A 16,550-nucleotide genomic window follows, 5' to 3' on the forward strand; every position below is an offset into this window, starting at 1 on the left:
TGTTAAACACAATCTTATTAGTTGTAGGAAATGAAGTTGATGAAGATGATAATAGTTGGTGAGCCTTGTCCATTAGCATGTTAGCTGGTTGGACTGGTGGCTCGATACCTGGTGAATCATTTTTACTTTTCAAACGATGTTCCTGGTGGAAATAATAAAATCCTGTCCACTTCTGTGAAGGGACACAGAGCCAGGATGGAAACAGCTGCTAAATGTGCATGGATTCCTGATGCTAATTCCAGGTCCAGGTTAAAAACCAGGACCTGACCTGGAGAACCTGGAGCAGGTACCATTGACCGACACGTGATCCTGTCACACCAAGGTCTGGTCCCTTGAAGGTCGTGGATTTTCCTGCGGGTCAAAGTAACCTAACGCTAACCCCTAACCCTTATGCACCAACACTAAATAGAAAAATAGATCTAAATGGGAGAAAAAGGACAGACACACACACACACACACACACACACTGAAGAGGAGAATCAGTGACAGTGGCCACTGCCTGTGGATCAGCTGTTCACTGTAGATAAATGACAGTTCAGTCAAAAGAATATGTCAAAAATAAATAATGACTAAAGAAAAAAGCAACAACCAGGTTTAACATTCAAACCTACAGCAAATTCAAGTCCTGACTGGATCAGTCCAGTCCTGAACCCTGTCAATGTTTACTGCTCCTCCCCCCCCACCCCCCCTCCCACACACCACTGTTCCCCAGACCACTGTTTGGGTTTGTATTCTCTGGGGCCTGGATCTGGACCAGGACTGGGTCTAACTGGCAGAGGTTTGTTCCTGTCAGTGATTACATTTATCCAGCAGAGGAAGTTCTTTAATCAGTGCTGTGACCTGCTGTCAACAACATGGGAATCAGCTGACACCACTCACTGTCCATCAACTGTGTCCAAAGTCTGGACCCAGGCCCAGTGGTGGCACGTAGACATCAGATATTACTGGATGTCAGATATTTGGCCCAGTTGGTTTAATTAGTTTCCAGAGAAAACCAATCACAGTTTTTATCATATATCCTGCTAGCTCCTAGATTAGCTTTTAGCACGACATGTTAAATGTTTTATTTCTTCTGTCATTACTTTGGTTAGCTTTTAGCTACTCTCAGCCTCACATGTAGTTGGCGTTTTGTTAACAATGATGGCTAATTTAGCAAACAGTTCAATTCAATTTCAATCATTTTTTAAATTATATTTTGGCTTCCTATTAGCTTCCATTAAAAGTGACACTTAGCATCAGCTCCTGCTTCATGACAACCAATCAGAATCAACAGAGAGACTTCAGCAGCTCAGAGGCTGTTGTTAATAGAGAACCATGTTCAATGATCAGTCTGAGCTCAGGACAAACGCTGTGTCAGCAGCGTTTAACTGCTGGGTTACTGTGTCATGAAGTGATGTGTCTTTGGTCCTGATGAAGATCTTACAGCAAACACACACACAAACTGACACATACACAGTGTCTGTGTGGGTGTGGGTGTGTGTGTGTGTTGTGGGTCAGTGTTTTGGACGGTGAAAACATAAATCCTAGTCATTAAAGGTTAGATGTGAACGAAGACACAGGTGACTGTGGTGGTCACTGATCCTGATCGACTGCTCATGTCTGACTCTTGATTTATTGACAGTCTGGTTGATGTAATTACAGAGCGGTTGACCCTGCGGGGCCTAACCTACAATATTCACACTCTGCTCACTGACTCACTGACCTGTGCTTTTTCTGCTGACTCCTCATGTCATTTTGAAGCCAGAAAAAAAGGGCAACACGGTGTGATAGTGGTTAGTGTTCTTGCTTTACAGCAAGTGGGTCGGTGGTTTGATCTCCGCTGGTAAATAGATGATCCAAAAACATGCAGGATTATGCCAGTTTACACTAAATCAGTGGTTCTCAATGATATTCTGTCATGCCCCCCAGTTACCCCCCCCCTTGGGGACAGAAATGTTCTCACCTCCTCACACCGTCCCCCCAACCCCCGCGCAAATTGAAATACTATAGAGAACCTGATAACATGTGTATTTTTATCTGTACAAACCACTGTATGAGTTGCTGCCCCCTAGTGACTGGAGGCTTGTTATCATTCAAGTATTACAGCAGTGGTACACTTACGTCCAGTGTACTATATTCCACTGGAAGCCCCTCATGCCCCCCCCCCTCACCCTCCGGCACCTCAGCATGCAAATAGGGGTGCTGACCCCATTATTTGAGAAGTACTGCACTGAGGTGACCATAAAAGTAGATGTGTGTGTGTGAATGGTTGGCTGTATGTAGGACATATATACATATATAAAAACAATATAATTATTTTATATTATACACTGTCATTTTAGGACCTCCCCCCCCCCCCTCCTGTCCCATTTTCTTCTTTTGTCTCAGCTCTCTCTTCCTCCAGGTTCTTGACACTCAGTAGCACTGGGTGTTACGTAACACATCAGCACAGCACTGGGCAGTAAGTGGGCCAGGCCCGTAGCCGGGGTCATACGAAGTATCCCAGGACATACATGTATTTCTTATGTGTGTTCTGTGGATACTGGGCTGTACACAGCTGTCGTTGGTGTTTCAGTTGGCGGTGTTCGTTACCATAGCTGAGCTAACTCTTTTAGACACCTGTTCTTTTCACTATTCACTGTTCTTTGCCAAACATTTAGCTGCTTTGAGCCTAATAATAATGTTTTTCCTGACTGGTTGCTTGTGATTTGAATCTTTTTTTTTTTTCTCCAGTGTTGTCCTTTGTTCCAGAATTGTTCACAGAGATGACAGAATGCCCTGGAGACTTTTCTAAGGAGGCAACCAGGCCACAGACGCAGGTCTAAATCTATTTATCTGTTCCACCAGGGAGTCTGGACTCGACTGATTTGGTCTCGCTCCAGGGACAGGCTCTATATTTACCTGCTGCTCTGTGACAGACGGTCGAATTAAATGTTAGGTAACAATTACCACAGAGTCACTCCAAGAGGCAACAAAAGATTACGGGCTTATCTGCAGTAACCGCAGGCGGTACAGTGTCTGAGCGTCTGCTGTGTACAGCTGCAGTGCTCACTGTGTCCACAAGAGGGCGGGTTTGCCTTTGACTCGGCCTGATCTGCTACAAGTCTACAAGTTAGGAGGTGAGAGGACTGCAGAAGAAAACATTTCCGTGTGTTTTAGCTTCAATTTGAAAGTAATTTTCCTGAACTTTGGCTGATTTATTTAAACCACACACCATCTGTTTTCTTTAGGACTGTAGGGTTAGCTGTGGCTAACTGTTGGTGGTTTCATGCTGCAGCTGAAGAATGTTTTGTTTTTAGCTTTGTCCCACCAACTATTCCAAAAATATTCCAATTTATGAAAAGTCTAATGATGTATGAAAGAAAACATTTGTTGTGTAGTAAACATCTGTGTCAATTATACATCTTTAGTTTTTACAGGAAAAACATCTTAGTACATTTGTATTTGTAGAGTGGGTCACGTCTGCTGCACACAATTAGGATTAAATAGACACATCGAAGCTTGTACATATGTGCTGTTTCTACAACAGCATTAATAATATGAATAATAATACCCACTGTTTCCTGCCATCATTTGTCCTGTGCTGACTTTGATTCCACTTTAATTCACAAATCATTCCAAAACACAAACAAACACGGTAGTGATGGCGTTTTTAAGATGAAGTGCCGAGAAATGAATGAGTCCAAATCTCCTGAGGCAGCGTCCGCCTGTGGTCCACTCAGCTTCACCTTCACAGTCCACCGTCGTCCTGCAGGGAGACACAGGTCAGGAGGTCATGTCAGGGAGGAGGTTCTCATGTGTTTTACTTTAACGTATTATAAAAGATTCTGAGCTTTACCTCTGGACGTCTGACTCTAGGTTTGATATTTGTTTGGCTAATTTTTATTGTTCAACTCTCAGACCCTTGGTCTCAGACTTGACTGATATCTTAAGCTAACCTTTAGTTTCATGTTTTGATAAATTACAAATTTACTATCATTGTTTGAACAACTTTTAGTGAATTTTTTGTCACATTGCTTACTTTTTGCTAACTCTCGGTTGTCTTCTTTCCACTAGTTATGAGAGCTGTTGTTTTTTTTTTAAATCATTTATTCTTCATTTTAAAACAAGGTCAATTTAACCAACGGTTTGCTTCACTTATGGCAAAACCTTAAAGAGTTTTTGGCAAATTTCTGGATATTTTGGTAAATGCGTTGGCCAGTGTTTTTGTTAATGTTAAAAAAGATTCTCTGTAACTTTTAGCAGCATCTATTAGGCCAGGTTTTGGCTTTACCTTAGCTAACATTAATGGCTAACTTTTCACCACTTCTGATCTGAATATGCTTTAGCCAATTGACTGCATTAGATATTTCACATTAAAAATGCAGTAGTAGTAATATCATTGGTGTTTACGTTACATTTGTCCAGATTCTTTGCTAACTTTTAGCATCTCTTTAAGCTCTTATTCTTATGTGTTTGTTTTCTTTAGTGAAGCTGCTAAAGGACCAAACCCACGTCTTTGCTGTCGCGACAGTCTCCACAGATGCAGCCGATGCAGCCGTTCACCACCTGGATGCCACACAGCACCAGCTGCAGGACGCCCATGCTCAGCAGGATGGAGAACAGGACCACGTTCCACAAGACGATATTTTTGGGGAAGATGCACAAGGACCACAGCTCCTGGTTCACCAGGTAGCTGGTGTTTCCTCTGGGCAGCAGAAGAAGACGGAAGATAAGTAGAAGAAGGAAAAAAGAAAGAAGCAAATGAAGGAGGAGGCGAAAGACAGAAGCCAAGAGAAAAAGGAAGGGCGGAGGTGTGGGCAGTGAGGGGGAGACGAGAGGAGAGGAGAGAAAAGTCGAAAAGTCTGTCATTTCAGTTGCCTTACAGAACTCTTCAACCTTAAGTTGTACTAGTTTTCCTCCAAGTATAGACAATTGGCTGAACACTGCCACCTGCTGGTACATTCATGGAACTAGACGTCCCCATAAAAATAACAACAATGATCAAAAAAAGGTTTGAAATGATGCAGGAATCACTCACGTTCCCAATTTTTCAAACGGATATTCCCACGAGTTATCTGCCACCTGACACTGGGGTCCAATGGCCAGAGCGCTTGAGGCCACACTGATGCAGTAGAGCGCTCCGACCACACCGAAGGCCGAGCAGAAGACGGAGTTGAACATCTGCAGGAGGACAAAAGAAGAGTGAGAGATGAATCAGGACAAGGCAGCAGCAGGAGTCCAACAGTAAAGACCGTGTTTTCTTTTTTTTAACTTCCTCAAAAGAAAAGTCTTGAGGAGTCCAGTTAGCAGCAGGTGTCAGTTTCATGAAGCCGTAGCTCAGTTTGAAGCATCTCCACTCCAGCTACATCTGAGCAGGGAGAAAAATCAGGTTCGAAGATTCTCAGGTTCTTCTCAGAGGAACATGGTGGAGAGGTTACATGATGCTCCACCCTGATACTTTTCACACTGCTAGATCTTCTTGTATCAGGAGACCAGCTTCCGTGTGTGTGTTTGAAAAGACACACACATACACACACTGTCTCTGCCTGTTTATAGAACACGGTTCTCCCCGTGCCTCTCTTATCACAACTTCTCTGTTTGAACTCAAACATACCCACAGTCATGTCACTCACCCGGCAACGGTTTCCACAGCAACCAGCTCCACAGCAACCTTTGCCCCCAGCTCTGATGGCGGAACAGCTCGGACACAACATCTGTAACATAAAGGAGAGAAGAAAAAAACAAGATTAAATAAAGATTATTTATTTATTAAGAATGTAATAGCACATAATTAGTAAATTAGCTCGGAGTGGCAAACGGTTAGACCAGATAAAACAAGTTAGCTAAAACAGCATACGCTAGCTAAATGATAGCCTTAAACTCAAGCCATCATTAGAGACAAAACCCATCCCATTCACCACCTGTTTAACCTGCTGCCCTCTGGTGTTCATACCATGTACATACGCACCAAACCCTTTGGAGCAATAATCGTTTATGCAAACACGTTTTGAATGTGCAATAACCTTAGCCACACTGGGTACCATCAGGACTGCAATGCAACATATTTTCCATTTGCTTTACAAACAACCTGCAACACGCTGCCAGTATATTTGTTTTGGTCTTTGATTTTGTATTTTCAATTATGGGTTTCTTTTTCTATTATTTTTCTGTATCTGTATTTTTACTTAAATTATGACCAGCGGTAGAAGTAGCCCCACAATTTCCTTTGTACTGTACACAGTATAACGTGTGCGTGTGTGTTTGTGTGTGTATAAATTAGCTAAAGGGTGTACACAGTACTAATGTTAATAAGTAATAAGTTAGTTCACGTTAGTGGGTTGTACTGTGAGGGAAAAACATTTGATTTTTAGATAACTGTAGTTGAAGAGTAAACAAAGTGAATAAAGAAAAAAGTAAAGTTAGCCCAATGATAACTAATGGTTAGCCACTGGACACACTGATTTAAATTGCTCTCAAAATGAAGCAAAAGTTATTTTAATTACTTTTAATTACTATTGACTTTGTCTAAATGCGTTGATAACAACTATACTACATAACGGTGCAGCAGTAAATGACATCTTTACTGTGTCTCCACCCAGGATAACGTCAGTTAATCTCAGAAATAGAACCTTTGGCTCTTATGGGATTTTATTGCAGTGATATTAGAGGTGGAGCCAGGTTTTATGGCGACGGCGACTGTCACCGACCGCACCGTCAGGGGGTAACCCCGTCAGCCCCTCACAAATATTGACTTTACAACCGTGACACATGTTTCTGCTTCAGTTTTCTTTCCCCTTCCTCTTCAATGTCGACACTAGTTCTCTGTTACATTGAAGCAGCCTATGTATTTTAACTAATTTATTAGTCTTTTGTCTGTTTAGTTTTTATTCTTTTAAAAACTTTCAACAGGTTTAAATGTTTAGATATTCTGTTAACTTGGTCATTTGTGGTGAAATGTTTCTCTTTTTTAGCTTTGTTTTTAGCTAAGATACAAGTTTCTGTCAATCATTTATTGCTATTTTACAGCCATTTAGTTTGAATTGATGACTTTTAGCTTTATTTCTGAGTTTAATTCATATGTGAACTAACTTTGATCAATTTGGGGCTAACTCTAATAATCTTTAATGCAAAATTAAGCTAGTTTATTCAACCTTTAGCTATTCAATTTCAAGATTATAATATACGTAATTAATAGAACAATATTTTTTTTTCAAAAGAATAAGCTAATTTGGGCTAACACATGTTATCTAAAGATTAGTTCTAAGATAATCTTATTTAACTTTTAAACTTCAAGCTATTTGGAGGCTAAAGCCTGTCTACTAGGTAAGTCTTGACATTGATAAACCCTTATCTAACATTTATTATCCTTCAGGTAATTCTTCTGGAATTCATCAAACCTTTGTTATTTTGTCTCATTTTAGGCAAACATTTATGACTTCTTCTAGCTTATTCATAATTATTTTAGATGATTCTGTTCTGTTGTTGGGGGTGGCTCCACATTTCACCTCTTTGATACAGGAGTTTAACAGTTCAAGTAAAATAAGTGAAAACTGAACAGTAAGGTCTAATAGAACTGTACAGGTTGACACTGAACTGTAGCTGAGTGAAGAGAAGAAGACGCGGCTACTCACAAAGAGACCTCCTCCGATCAGTCCTCCCATCAACCAGACCTGCACGGAGATGTGTTCCGTCTCCAGACTTTTCCCATCAGGAAAGAAGAGTAGAATGTTGGAGAGAATGCAGACGAAGGCTGAAGGCAGGAGGATCAGACCCACCAGACGAGCGCACTTCCCTGTACAGCACATCTTCAAAATTTAAATTCACACCAGAGGAGACAGAGGAGACAGAGGAGACCGGAGGAGACCGGAGGAGACAGAGGAGACCAGAGGAGACCAGAGGAGATGTGATCAGTGCGGAGGGTTTGAGCCTCTGACACACAGTGAGAGTTAAACACAGTTTGAAGAGGAGGAACACACACACACACACACACACACAAATACATACAAATAGGTACACCCACACAGAAGGAACAAAGGCCAGTCTGAGTGAGTGTCACTGTTAGGCACACCTTCAGTGGAACAGGTCAGAGGTATTCTTAGTTATTAATTGTTTTTGCTAATTTTGCTAATTGTCGGCTAGTTTACTCTTTAAACTAACCTTTAGTTGTTACATATAACATTTTTTATCCGAGCCGACTTAAGCTTTTTAATGTTTTTTTATCTTCTTAATTGTTTTTATATTACAAGGTGTGGCTAATTTATATCTTTATTTGCGATTTGCTTAGCATGATGCTAATACAATTAGCTAGCTTAATGGTCTAACCTTAGCTTATCACACACGTGGGCTATGAGGTCAAGTGTTGCAACAGATCAGAGACGTGTTGGGTTGTGGTTTATTGTCCAGGTTTAAATGTCGGGGTTGAATTTTTATCTTGATGATTATTTGTAGTTATTTATGTTGAATTATAACTAACTCATAAAACGAAAAACCAGCAAAAAGTGGATTGAGGTTAACCTTATTTTACTATTAACTGTTTATCATTTTAGCCATTTTTTATTGTTATATATTTCAGCACAAAACTTTAGACTGTTTAGTTTTATTTTATTTTGCTAATTTCAGCTGAATCTAATGTTTAAAATGTTATTTTTACATTTGTAAACTTTTTTCACACACCATTTACAAACCATTGACTAGATTACTTTTCCATCCATCCATCCATCCATCCATTTTCATCCGCTTATCTGTTACCGGGTCGCGGGGACAGCAGTCTCCATGACCACCACCCAAATCACACTGCACCGTACCAACCCCCCTGAACCTTCCTGTGGGTGGTGAGTCCACTGGAAGGTACCAACCCCCCTGACAGGGACTTGAACTTGCCCAGGAGGTGAACCCTGGGGTTCAACACCACTGACAGAGACATGGCCTCTGGGCCAAAGCGCCACTAAAATACTTTTAATTTACTTTTTTTTTTAAACTTAAGCTAATCCTGGGCTAACCTTACTTTTAATTTACTTCTACCGACACACCGACACAGGTGTGTGTCTGTGTGTGTGTGTGTGTGTGTGCGTGTGTGTGTGAGTCTCCATCATTACCCTTTGATACCCACTGATAATGATTACAGTCCTGTATTTATGGCCTACTGTAAACACGTAAAGAGGATTGGCCCCTCACACACACACACACACACACACACACACACACCTTCCCTTTGTTGGAGGAACATTACTCATTACCTGTTGGACTCATTTTCCAGCCCTTCACTGGATCTAATGAGAACTTTGACTATGTTCAGTTTGTTTTCTAACTGTCAGCTATTTTTCCGATGACGTCACACTACTACCCATGGTTCCGTAGTCCGCCATCTTGTGTGGCAACAGAGCGTATAGATAGATATTATAATAATTCCAACCCAGGCATTACAAAGTCTGTTCTGAACACTTTATTTGGGGTAATTACATTATACTTTTATTTAATTCATATGTTCAATGTTAATCAAATTAAAATATATCAAAATGTACTTTGCATTCATGACAAATGCACACAATGCAAATGTAAATCATCAGCTGACCACAGTCCAAAACATTATCAGTATTTTCTATGTACATGTAGAATCAAACTATTTTTTATTTTAACGAAGAAAGAAAAAAATACATTTGTTTTTGTGATTTTGGAAAAAAGTATAATCTAATCAATAGTAAAACATGATTTTTCATGTAAACTCTTATTCTAATGATGTTCACAAAAGACACATTATTATTTACATTAACACGCTGTATTATTTGGGTGTTTTCCGCTAATGTCCGCCCGCTTCCACTCAGTCATACGAAGTTTGTTGACTTCGTATGGGTCTTGTCCATCTATTATTTTCAACTTGTCCAAGTATCTTGCCTTTCGTCCGATCCCCCCTGTGGCGATTTAATATTCTTGTCTTTTGTTGTCATTATCGATTATCGATTGTGATTTTGCCACACAACATGGCCGACGGCGCAAAGCATTATGGGTAATAACGATTATCGGAAAACCATCTATTGTTAGTTAGCTCACTTTTAGTGATTTCTGCTAACAGTAATCTCTCACTTTGGATATTTTTAGTTATTTTTCTGTTTCTGGTTGGCATTTAGTTTTATTGGCTATTGACACTTTGTAATTGTTCATTTTTTTAACTCAGAATTACTTCATAGAATAGGTTTCATTTGTAGGCTAACTATGCCCTGTTGATCATCTTTTTTAGATTAAACATTGGCAGTTCTTCTTATTTTAAGCTTGTTCTGTGGAAAGTAAAAACTGTTGTTTTAGAAATACTCTATGCCGACTAACGGCATTTACGGCGGCCTCACACACACACACACACTTTTTTCTTGTCATATTGATATCACCGAAAACACACATGGCCGCTTCTCCACCTCTCTGACTAGGATCAACAGTTCGGCTTCAGTATTATACTTTTTTCCCACTTCCTCATGATGAATTCCTGGTGGTGATTCGTCATGTGCGCTCAGTGCCACGTAGGGATTTACAAACGAAACGTACTTAGATTCCTGCGTAGACACACTTTGACACATCAGAAGTTTTCCGTTCCTACGACAGTTTCTGGATTTTTGCCATTTTACGTCCTTTTTCTACGACGAAATCTACGCACGACCTCTCTCTCTCGCTGTCCCTCCCTTCATCACCGCCTCTCTCCCCTCTCTCTCTGTCTCTCGCCCGCCCCCTCCCTCTCTCTCCTTGTGCTACGACAGCATTTTAAAAACAGGACAGTAAACATACAAGCGGACACAGGTTCCGTGAGGGTTGAAGAGTTGAGAGTTTCACAAAGACGTTTCACCTCTCATCCAAGAGGCTTCTTCAGTTCATACGTCAGAAGACTTGAGAGACGCAGACATGACAGGTAGACGTTTCCTGGACCTCTCTCGCCCTCTCTGTGTCCGTTGACGTGTTTTATTCTGGTTTATAATCTGTCTTTTCTCTGTTATCTGTGTCTGTCTTAACCTCTGGTGGTTTTTCAGACCCAGTCAAAGAGCTGATCAAAAAGTGTCTCCAGGCTCGGGACATGGCTTACTGCCCATACAGCCACTTTCCCGTAGGGGCGGCCATATTGACAACAGAGGGCGCCATTATCTCAGGTTATACTGGATATTGTATATTATAGTAGACATCCCATTGGTTATTGTTGGCCAACAATTTGCAATCTTGGCTACATGTTCAGGCTTGGCTTGAATTAATTTTATAATACATTTTGAGTTTAGACATACATTAACTAAATCCAGTTGCTTTGCTAGTTTAGCTGGATAGCATTTTTTTCTGATAACGTTTTCTTTAAAAACATCTTTAGGCCTTTTATGAGCTAAAATAAGATCAAATTGTTTCATGTTTATCTGTTGGTGACTAACCTTAACTACTTTTTCTGGTCCAATCTCATTTCATTCCCTTTGACGTCATTTTATTGTAGTTCAGACCGACTTAGTACTTTGTGGCTAATTCACGAACCCTGTGTGTTCTTCCATTGTGGGTCAGGCTGTAACGTAGAGAATGCATCATATGGTCTGACGGTGTGTGCCGAGCGGACGGCCATCCAGAGAGCTGTGGCGGAGGGATACAGAAAGTTCACGGCCATCGCTGTGACGTGGTGAGGCTCAGTGTGATGTCATCGCCATCATGTTCAGATCTTGTCTAGGCGATGACATTCATCAGTTTTCTTCCTCTTCTTCTTTTTCTGCTGCTGCTGCTGTGCAGTGACATCACGGACAGTTTTGTGGGGCCATGTGGAGCATGTCGACAGGTTCTTATGGAGGTGAGATCACCACCTTTTTTAGGGCCGCTGTAGATAATCCTTATAGTTTCCAGCTGACTGTGGACTGAAGAATTTATTTCAGGACAGGATTTTATATAATAAGTGCATTTAGGTTATAAACATGGGCCAGGAAACAATCCTAAAATGCTTTGTATATTATAAAAAGGATGTGTGCCAGACACTGTATGTGTCTGTTTTGTCACTTTCATAAAGTTTACAACATGAAATGAAAAGTTGTTCACTAATAAGATAGTTCAAGAAAATAACGTCTCAACTTATTTTTTACCAAGATTTTCAGAATAACATATTTACTTTTGATTTATTTTAGCTGTTAGCTTATTTCTTACTACATGCATGAATTGTTTTGTCTCTTCAACTAAGTTTGGTTCAGAGTGGACCGTGTACCTGACCAAACCTGATGGATCCTACAAGGAAACCAGCCTGAGTCAACTGTTGCCTTTGGCCTTTTCTCCAACTCACCTGGCTAAGAGCTAAACAGAAACAGCACTAACGGTGATGTTACATTATAGCAAGCAAAAGAAGAGTTTTGTTTTGATCATCGGCATATCTGGATTTTGCATGAACAAATAATAAAAGTATTTTTATCCATACACATTTTTGTAAATTATTTACATTATCTAACATGGATGGATGGTTGGATGGACCGACCGACGGACAGACAGACAGTCAGACAGACAGACAGACAGATAAACAGACAAACAGACAGATAGACAGATAGATAGATAGATAGATAGATAGATAATCAAAGAGATCTAGGGCAGGCCTTTTCTACTACAAAGAACAAAGGACAAAAGGAAAGGTATTTAAAAAAGCATTAATAGTTTTGATAATAATGCTGGATGTCTGGAATCAGCTCTACAGTGTATTTTCCTAACCAGGTAAAACAAAATAAATTATTACAAAGTGACAATGACGATAACTGACAATTAAAATTTAAATCTAAAATCCTCTTTAAAAGTTTTGTTTTTTAAATACAGTATTTCCTCAAAAATATAACGCAATGATTACGTTAAAAACGGCTGCGTCATGGCTGAAGAAGTGGGCGGGGACTACGACTGTTTCCGGAAACATGGAGGCGGTTGTGAGTGATGTGGTCGCTCCTGAAGACCTTCTGGTTAGTTTTTAATGAATTATTCTCTTCCTATTTAATCATATACATACACATACACATATATATTATTGTTTATACCTGTATGTGCTGTGTGTAATGTGGTAAAGAGAAATAAATCTGACGTGACGTTGTGGGTATTTTGCGATTACGGTGAGCTATGTGCTAATGCTAACGAGGTTATTTCCGCATATTTAATAATAAATGTAATATAACAAAGGCTGTAAATTAACATGTGTTTGGCTGTACATCTTTTTGACTGTGGCAGTGACAAATATATTGTGTTTGACAACTGTTGATGTTGTTTTTGACAGAAATTTGAGAAGAAATACAACAGTGAGTTGGCGAAGGGTGCTGTGTCCAAAGACACCAAGTTCGAATACGCCTGGTGTTTGATCAGAAGTAAATATACAGAGGACATCAAGAAGGGGATTGTGCTGTTGGAAGGTAAGACAAAGATGTATGGTCATGTATGGTTCGTCATTCAGTCACAGACTTCACAAATACCAACCGTAAACTGTATAGACAACTGGAAGATTAATCACATTTTTGTCATAAATCCCAAAGAAAAGTAATCTGGTACCAAGGAGATATATGAACAGTGTGGTATTCGTCAGGTTTCTGACAAATACTTTACTACAGAATACACCATATCTGTACAAAAATGCAGTATTGTGCCAAGCCATGTTATTGTACAAAACGGATCTCATATCAACAAGGCCAGTTCTTAATGCCTGCCAGCTGCCTGTAGAGAAACCCAGGCATTTTTTAGAAAAAGGTCAAAACCCTGGGGAAATTAGCCTGTTTGTGTAAAGGAGAACATTTTACACATAGAATGAGAAACTAAATGGAAAACCATAAGAAATGTGTGTGAATTTGATAAAATAATTAAGTAATATAACTATAAAATGAAATAAAAAGGTCTAAAAAAAACCCCAGTCATGTACACACTCCAGCCTGTAGGTGGCAGGAATGGGATGCTCTTGTTGATGTCACTGGTGCAAGGATTTAAGGATCTGTTCCTGTGCATTCATTTTCAAATCCAACAATATTCATGTACAGTCAATTATTTTACAATATTTATAATTATTATAATTGTAATCTTTTTAAATTTGATTTATATCTGTTAAAGTTTTATTCACAATATTTTTGTTCATATTGTCACAAAATCTATATATTTTAAACTCATTTTTAAGAGCACAAACATGCAGTCGTTGTTGTGATTGCTTTATTACAGTGTCCTGTCCTGTATCTAAACATTACATTGCTTCATGATGAACTTTGGTTTTTATTGCTGCTGTACGTACGTGGTATCTTTTATACAGCACTAATTATTGTTATGGAAACATAAGCACTCCTTTGATGCTTTATTTTTTATTTTTTTCTTTAGAGCTGGTTCAGAAAACATCAAAAGATGACTCTCGGGACTTCCTGTTCTACCTGGCTGTGGCCAACTACAGACTCAAGGTCAGTGCTGTTTCTAAAATGACACCAATGTTTTCTTGTTGTTGGCAAGCTTCCTGTTGAGGATGGACTTAAGTATTGGGCCACATTTATTGAGCAGCATGCGCAGGCCAACAGGCATTCATCGTTTTTCACACTGTGGTTGGAAATCAACAGATTCTGATCCGGTTTGACCATTAAAAACCCAAAACATGTCGATTGTGAATCTTTTCTTTATGTATGCATATGCTCAGAGCATGTTTAGCTTGTCTGCTAACAGCAAAAGCCACATAGAAACATCGTAGTTTTACTCAAATAGGGTTTAACTTTGAACTTTGTCTACTACCTTGAAAGATTTAAAACATTTTAGACTAAATCTTCCAGCCTCTTTACTAACATCTCATTTGTTTTACAGGAATATGAGAAAGCTTTAAAGTATGTCCGCACTCTTCTAAAGAACGAGCCAGGAAACAAACAGGCTCTTGACCTGCAGAAACTCATCGAAAAGGCTTTGAAAAAGGGTAAATAATGAAATGAAAACAATATGTGTCGTCCTGCTGGTGGACAGTCTAAAACTGTGTTTACATGCTGTGTCCTTAGACGGCCTGGTTGGCATGGCGATCGTGGGGGGCATCGGTCTGGGCGTGGCAGGCCTAGCAGGACTCATTGGATTAGCCGTGTCAAAAGGAGCTGCCAAGTCCTAAAATCCTCACCTGGCCCTGAAGGAATAACGCTTTTGTTATTTCGCTGGACTAATTCACTGATTCTGGGCTTCATTAATAAACATTTACACAGTTAATCAGTTTCAAGTTTGAAGGATGACAGTCAGGTCTGACCTTGTTTTCGACTGTGTTTAACCTGGTTTTCAAGTTAACGCGGTTGACTTCCTGTCTAATTTGGACATATTTACTCCTCACACTCTATGGCCTGACGCTTGTTTATGTATGTACTTGTGTAAATAACTATAAATAGATTTATTCGCAGCTCATATCCATTTGTTTCTGTTATGGCTGTATGGCATGTATCTGCCACACCTGCGTTTCCTGTCTTGTAAAAGTAATAATCAACATTTTTGTTTTGGGGAGAAGGCGTTAGGGATTGAAGGGCTCATTAAAAACCTTAAAAGTTTTTAAATTCAGCTTCATCCATCTATTGACTATTTGCATAAAGTCAAAATAGTTAAAGACAGAAAGTTTTTTTAAAGACCAGGCAGCTGAGTGGATAAAAGGTAAATGCACAAGAATTGGGTGAGACCAAGTTTGACTCCTTATTCAAATATATTTCCTAGAATCAAAGTCCAGGATTCAGACCCAGTCTTATCGCCTTTTATTGACGGCCTTAAATTCAGTATGAAGAATTAACGATTGATTTATAAGTTACAAATTAAAACTACTGCAGCAAAATAAATAGACGTGCTGGGAAAAAATGACCACAAAGAGAAAATGGATGGCAAAAAATGTTGAGAGAAGATACTGAAGAGAAGAGTGTTTTAAAATGTAAAGAGGACAATAATTGCAAAATACATATTAAATAAAACTGACTAAGAAAAAAGACAAATAGATGAAATAAGTTATTTTAAAAAAGTAAGAGAAAAAAGTCCAAAATGGCAAAAATGTCCTAAACTGACTAAGAAAAAAGACAAATAGACGAAATAAGTTATTTTTAAAAAGTAAGAGAAAAAATGGCAAAAATGTCCATTTTTAATGTGGCTGATAGATGGAGGTAAAGAAGAGTAGGAGAAAGAAAATGACACAAGAATTACAAATATCCTCACAGAAGAAAAATGACCAAAGAGCAGGAGGTGGAGGGTTCGTTATTAAATAGCAATTTATCAGAAAGTGATTGCACTGTTTAAACATGTAAAAACCCAGAGTACTGGTCCAGTCCACTCTGCCCTGGACCTGGATCATCGTGGTCTCTCTGACCCTCATTTCAGATAATTTATAACAGGAAGGTGGAGTCAGAGAGGATCAGTTCTGACCTGCCGTCTTATCACTGTTAATCATCCACCTGCCTGTCGGCATCGAAACTGTCCCAGGGACACCACAGCAAATACACACAGCATGTGCTTTTAGACGTCAAATAGGTGTTAATAAAGGAGGAGTTTGGGGAATGTAGATCTGAGGAGTCGTTTCTGGATCAAAGACTGGACTGGGTCTTTGTTCTCCGTCTCCGTCTCACATCAACATCTCAAAAGTTGCTGTCACGTGCTTCACCAGCTGC

At 39.6% G+C, this 16,550-nt stretch overlaps 3 protein-coding genes across 3 annotated transcripts; 2 read left to right on the plus strand and 1 right to left on the minus strand.

Annotated features, from left to right (window-relative positions):
• Nucleotides 1-3,365: 3,365 nt before the first annotated feature.
• Nucleotides 3,366-7,902, minus strand: tm4sf5 (transmembrane 4 L six family member 5). Its single transcript, XM_008322977.3, has 5 exons — nt 7,593-7,902; nt 5,595-5,675; nt 5,000-5,142; nt 4,474-4,666; nt 3,366-3,727 (listed from the first exon to the last, which is right to left on the minus strand). Exons 1-5 carry the CDS (start codon nt 7,764-7,766, stop codon nt 3,710-3,712), a joined length of 609 nt encoding a protein of 202 aa, XP_008321199.1. The 5' UTR covers nt 7,767-7,902; the 3' UTR covers nt 3,366-3,709.
• A 2,758-nt stretch (nt 7,903-10,660) lies between these two features.
• LOC103388093 (cytidine deaminase) lies at nt 10,661-12,368 on the plus strand. Its single transcript, XM_008322966.3, has 5 exons — nt 10,661-10,852; nt 10,971-11,087; nt 11,479-11,590; nt 11,698-11,755; nt 12,137-12,368. The coding sequence occupies exons 1-5, from the start codon at nt 10,846-10,848 to the stop codon at nt 12,248-12,250; spliced, it is 408 nt and encodes a 135-aa protein (XP_008321188.1). The 5' UTR covers nt 10,661-10,845; the 3' UTR covers nt 12,251-12,368.
• A 270-nt stretch (nt 12,369-12,638) lies between these two features.
• fis1 (fission, mitochondrial 1) lies at nt 12,639-15,880 on the plus strand. The gene is made up of 5 exons (XM_025059201.1): nt 12,639-12,890; nt 13,199-13,331; nt 14,275-14,351; nt 14,743-14,848; nt 14,928-15,880. Exons 1-5 carry the CDS (start codon nt 12,777-12,779, stop codon nt 15,029-15,031), a joined length of 534 nt encoding a protein of 177 aa, XP_024914969.1. The 5' UTR covers nt 12,639-12,776; the 3' UTR covers nt 15,032-15,880.
• The last annotated feature ends 670 nt before the right edge of the window (nt 15,881-16,550 follow it).

This window comes from Cynoglossus semilaevis, chromosome 1 (assembly GCF_000523025.1).
Source record: "Cynoglossus semilaevis isolate Cse_v1.0 chromosome 1, Cse_v1.0, whole genome shotgun sequence".
In the NCBI taxonomy this organism is placed as follows: Eukaryota; Metazoa; Chordata; class Actinopteri; order Pleuronectiformes; family Cynoglossidae; genus Cynoglossus; species Cynoglossus semilaevis.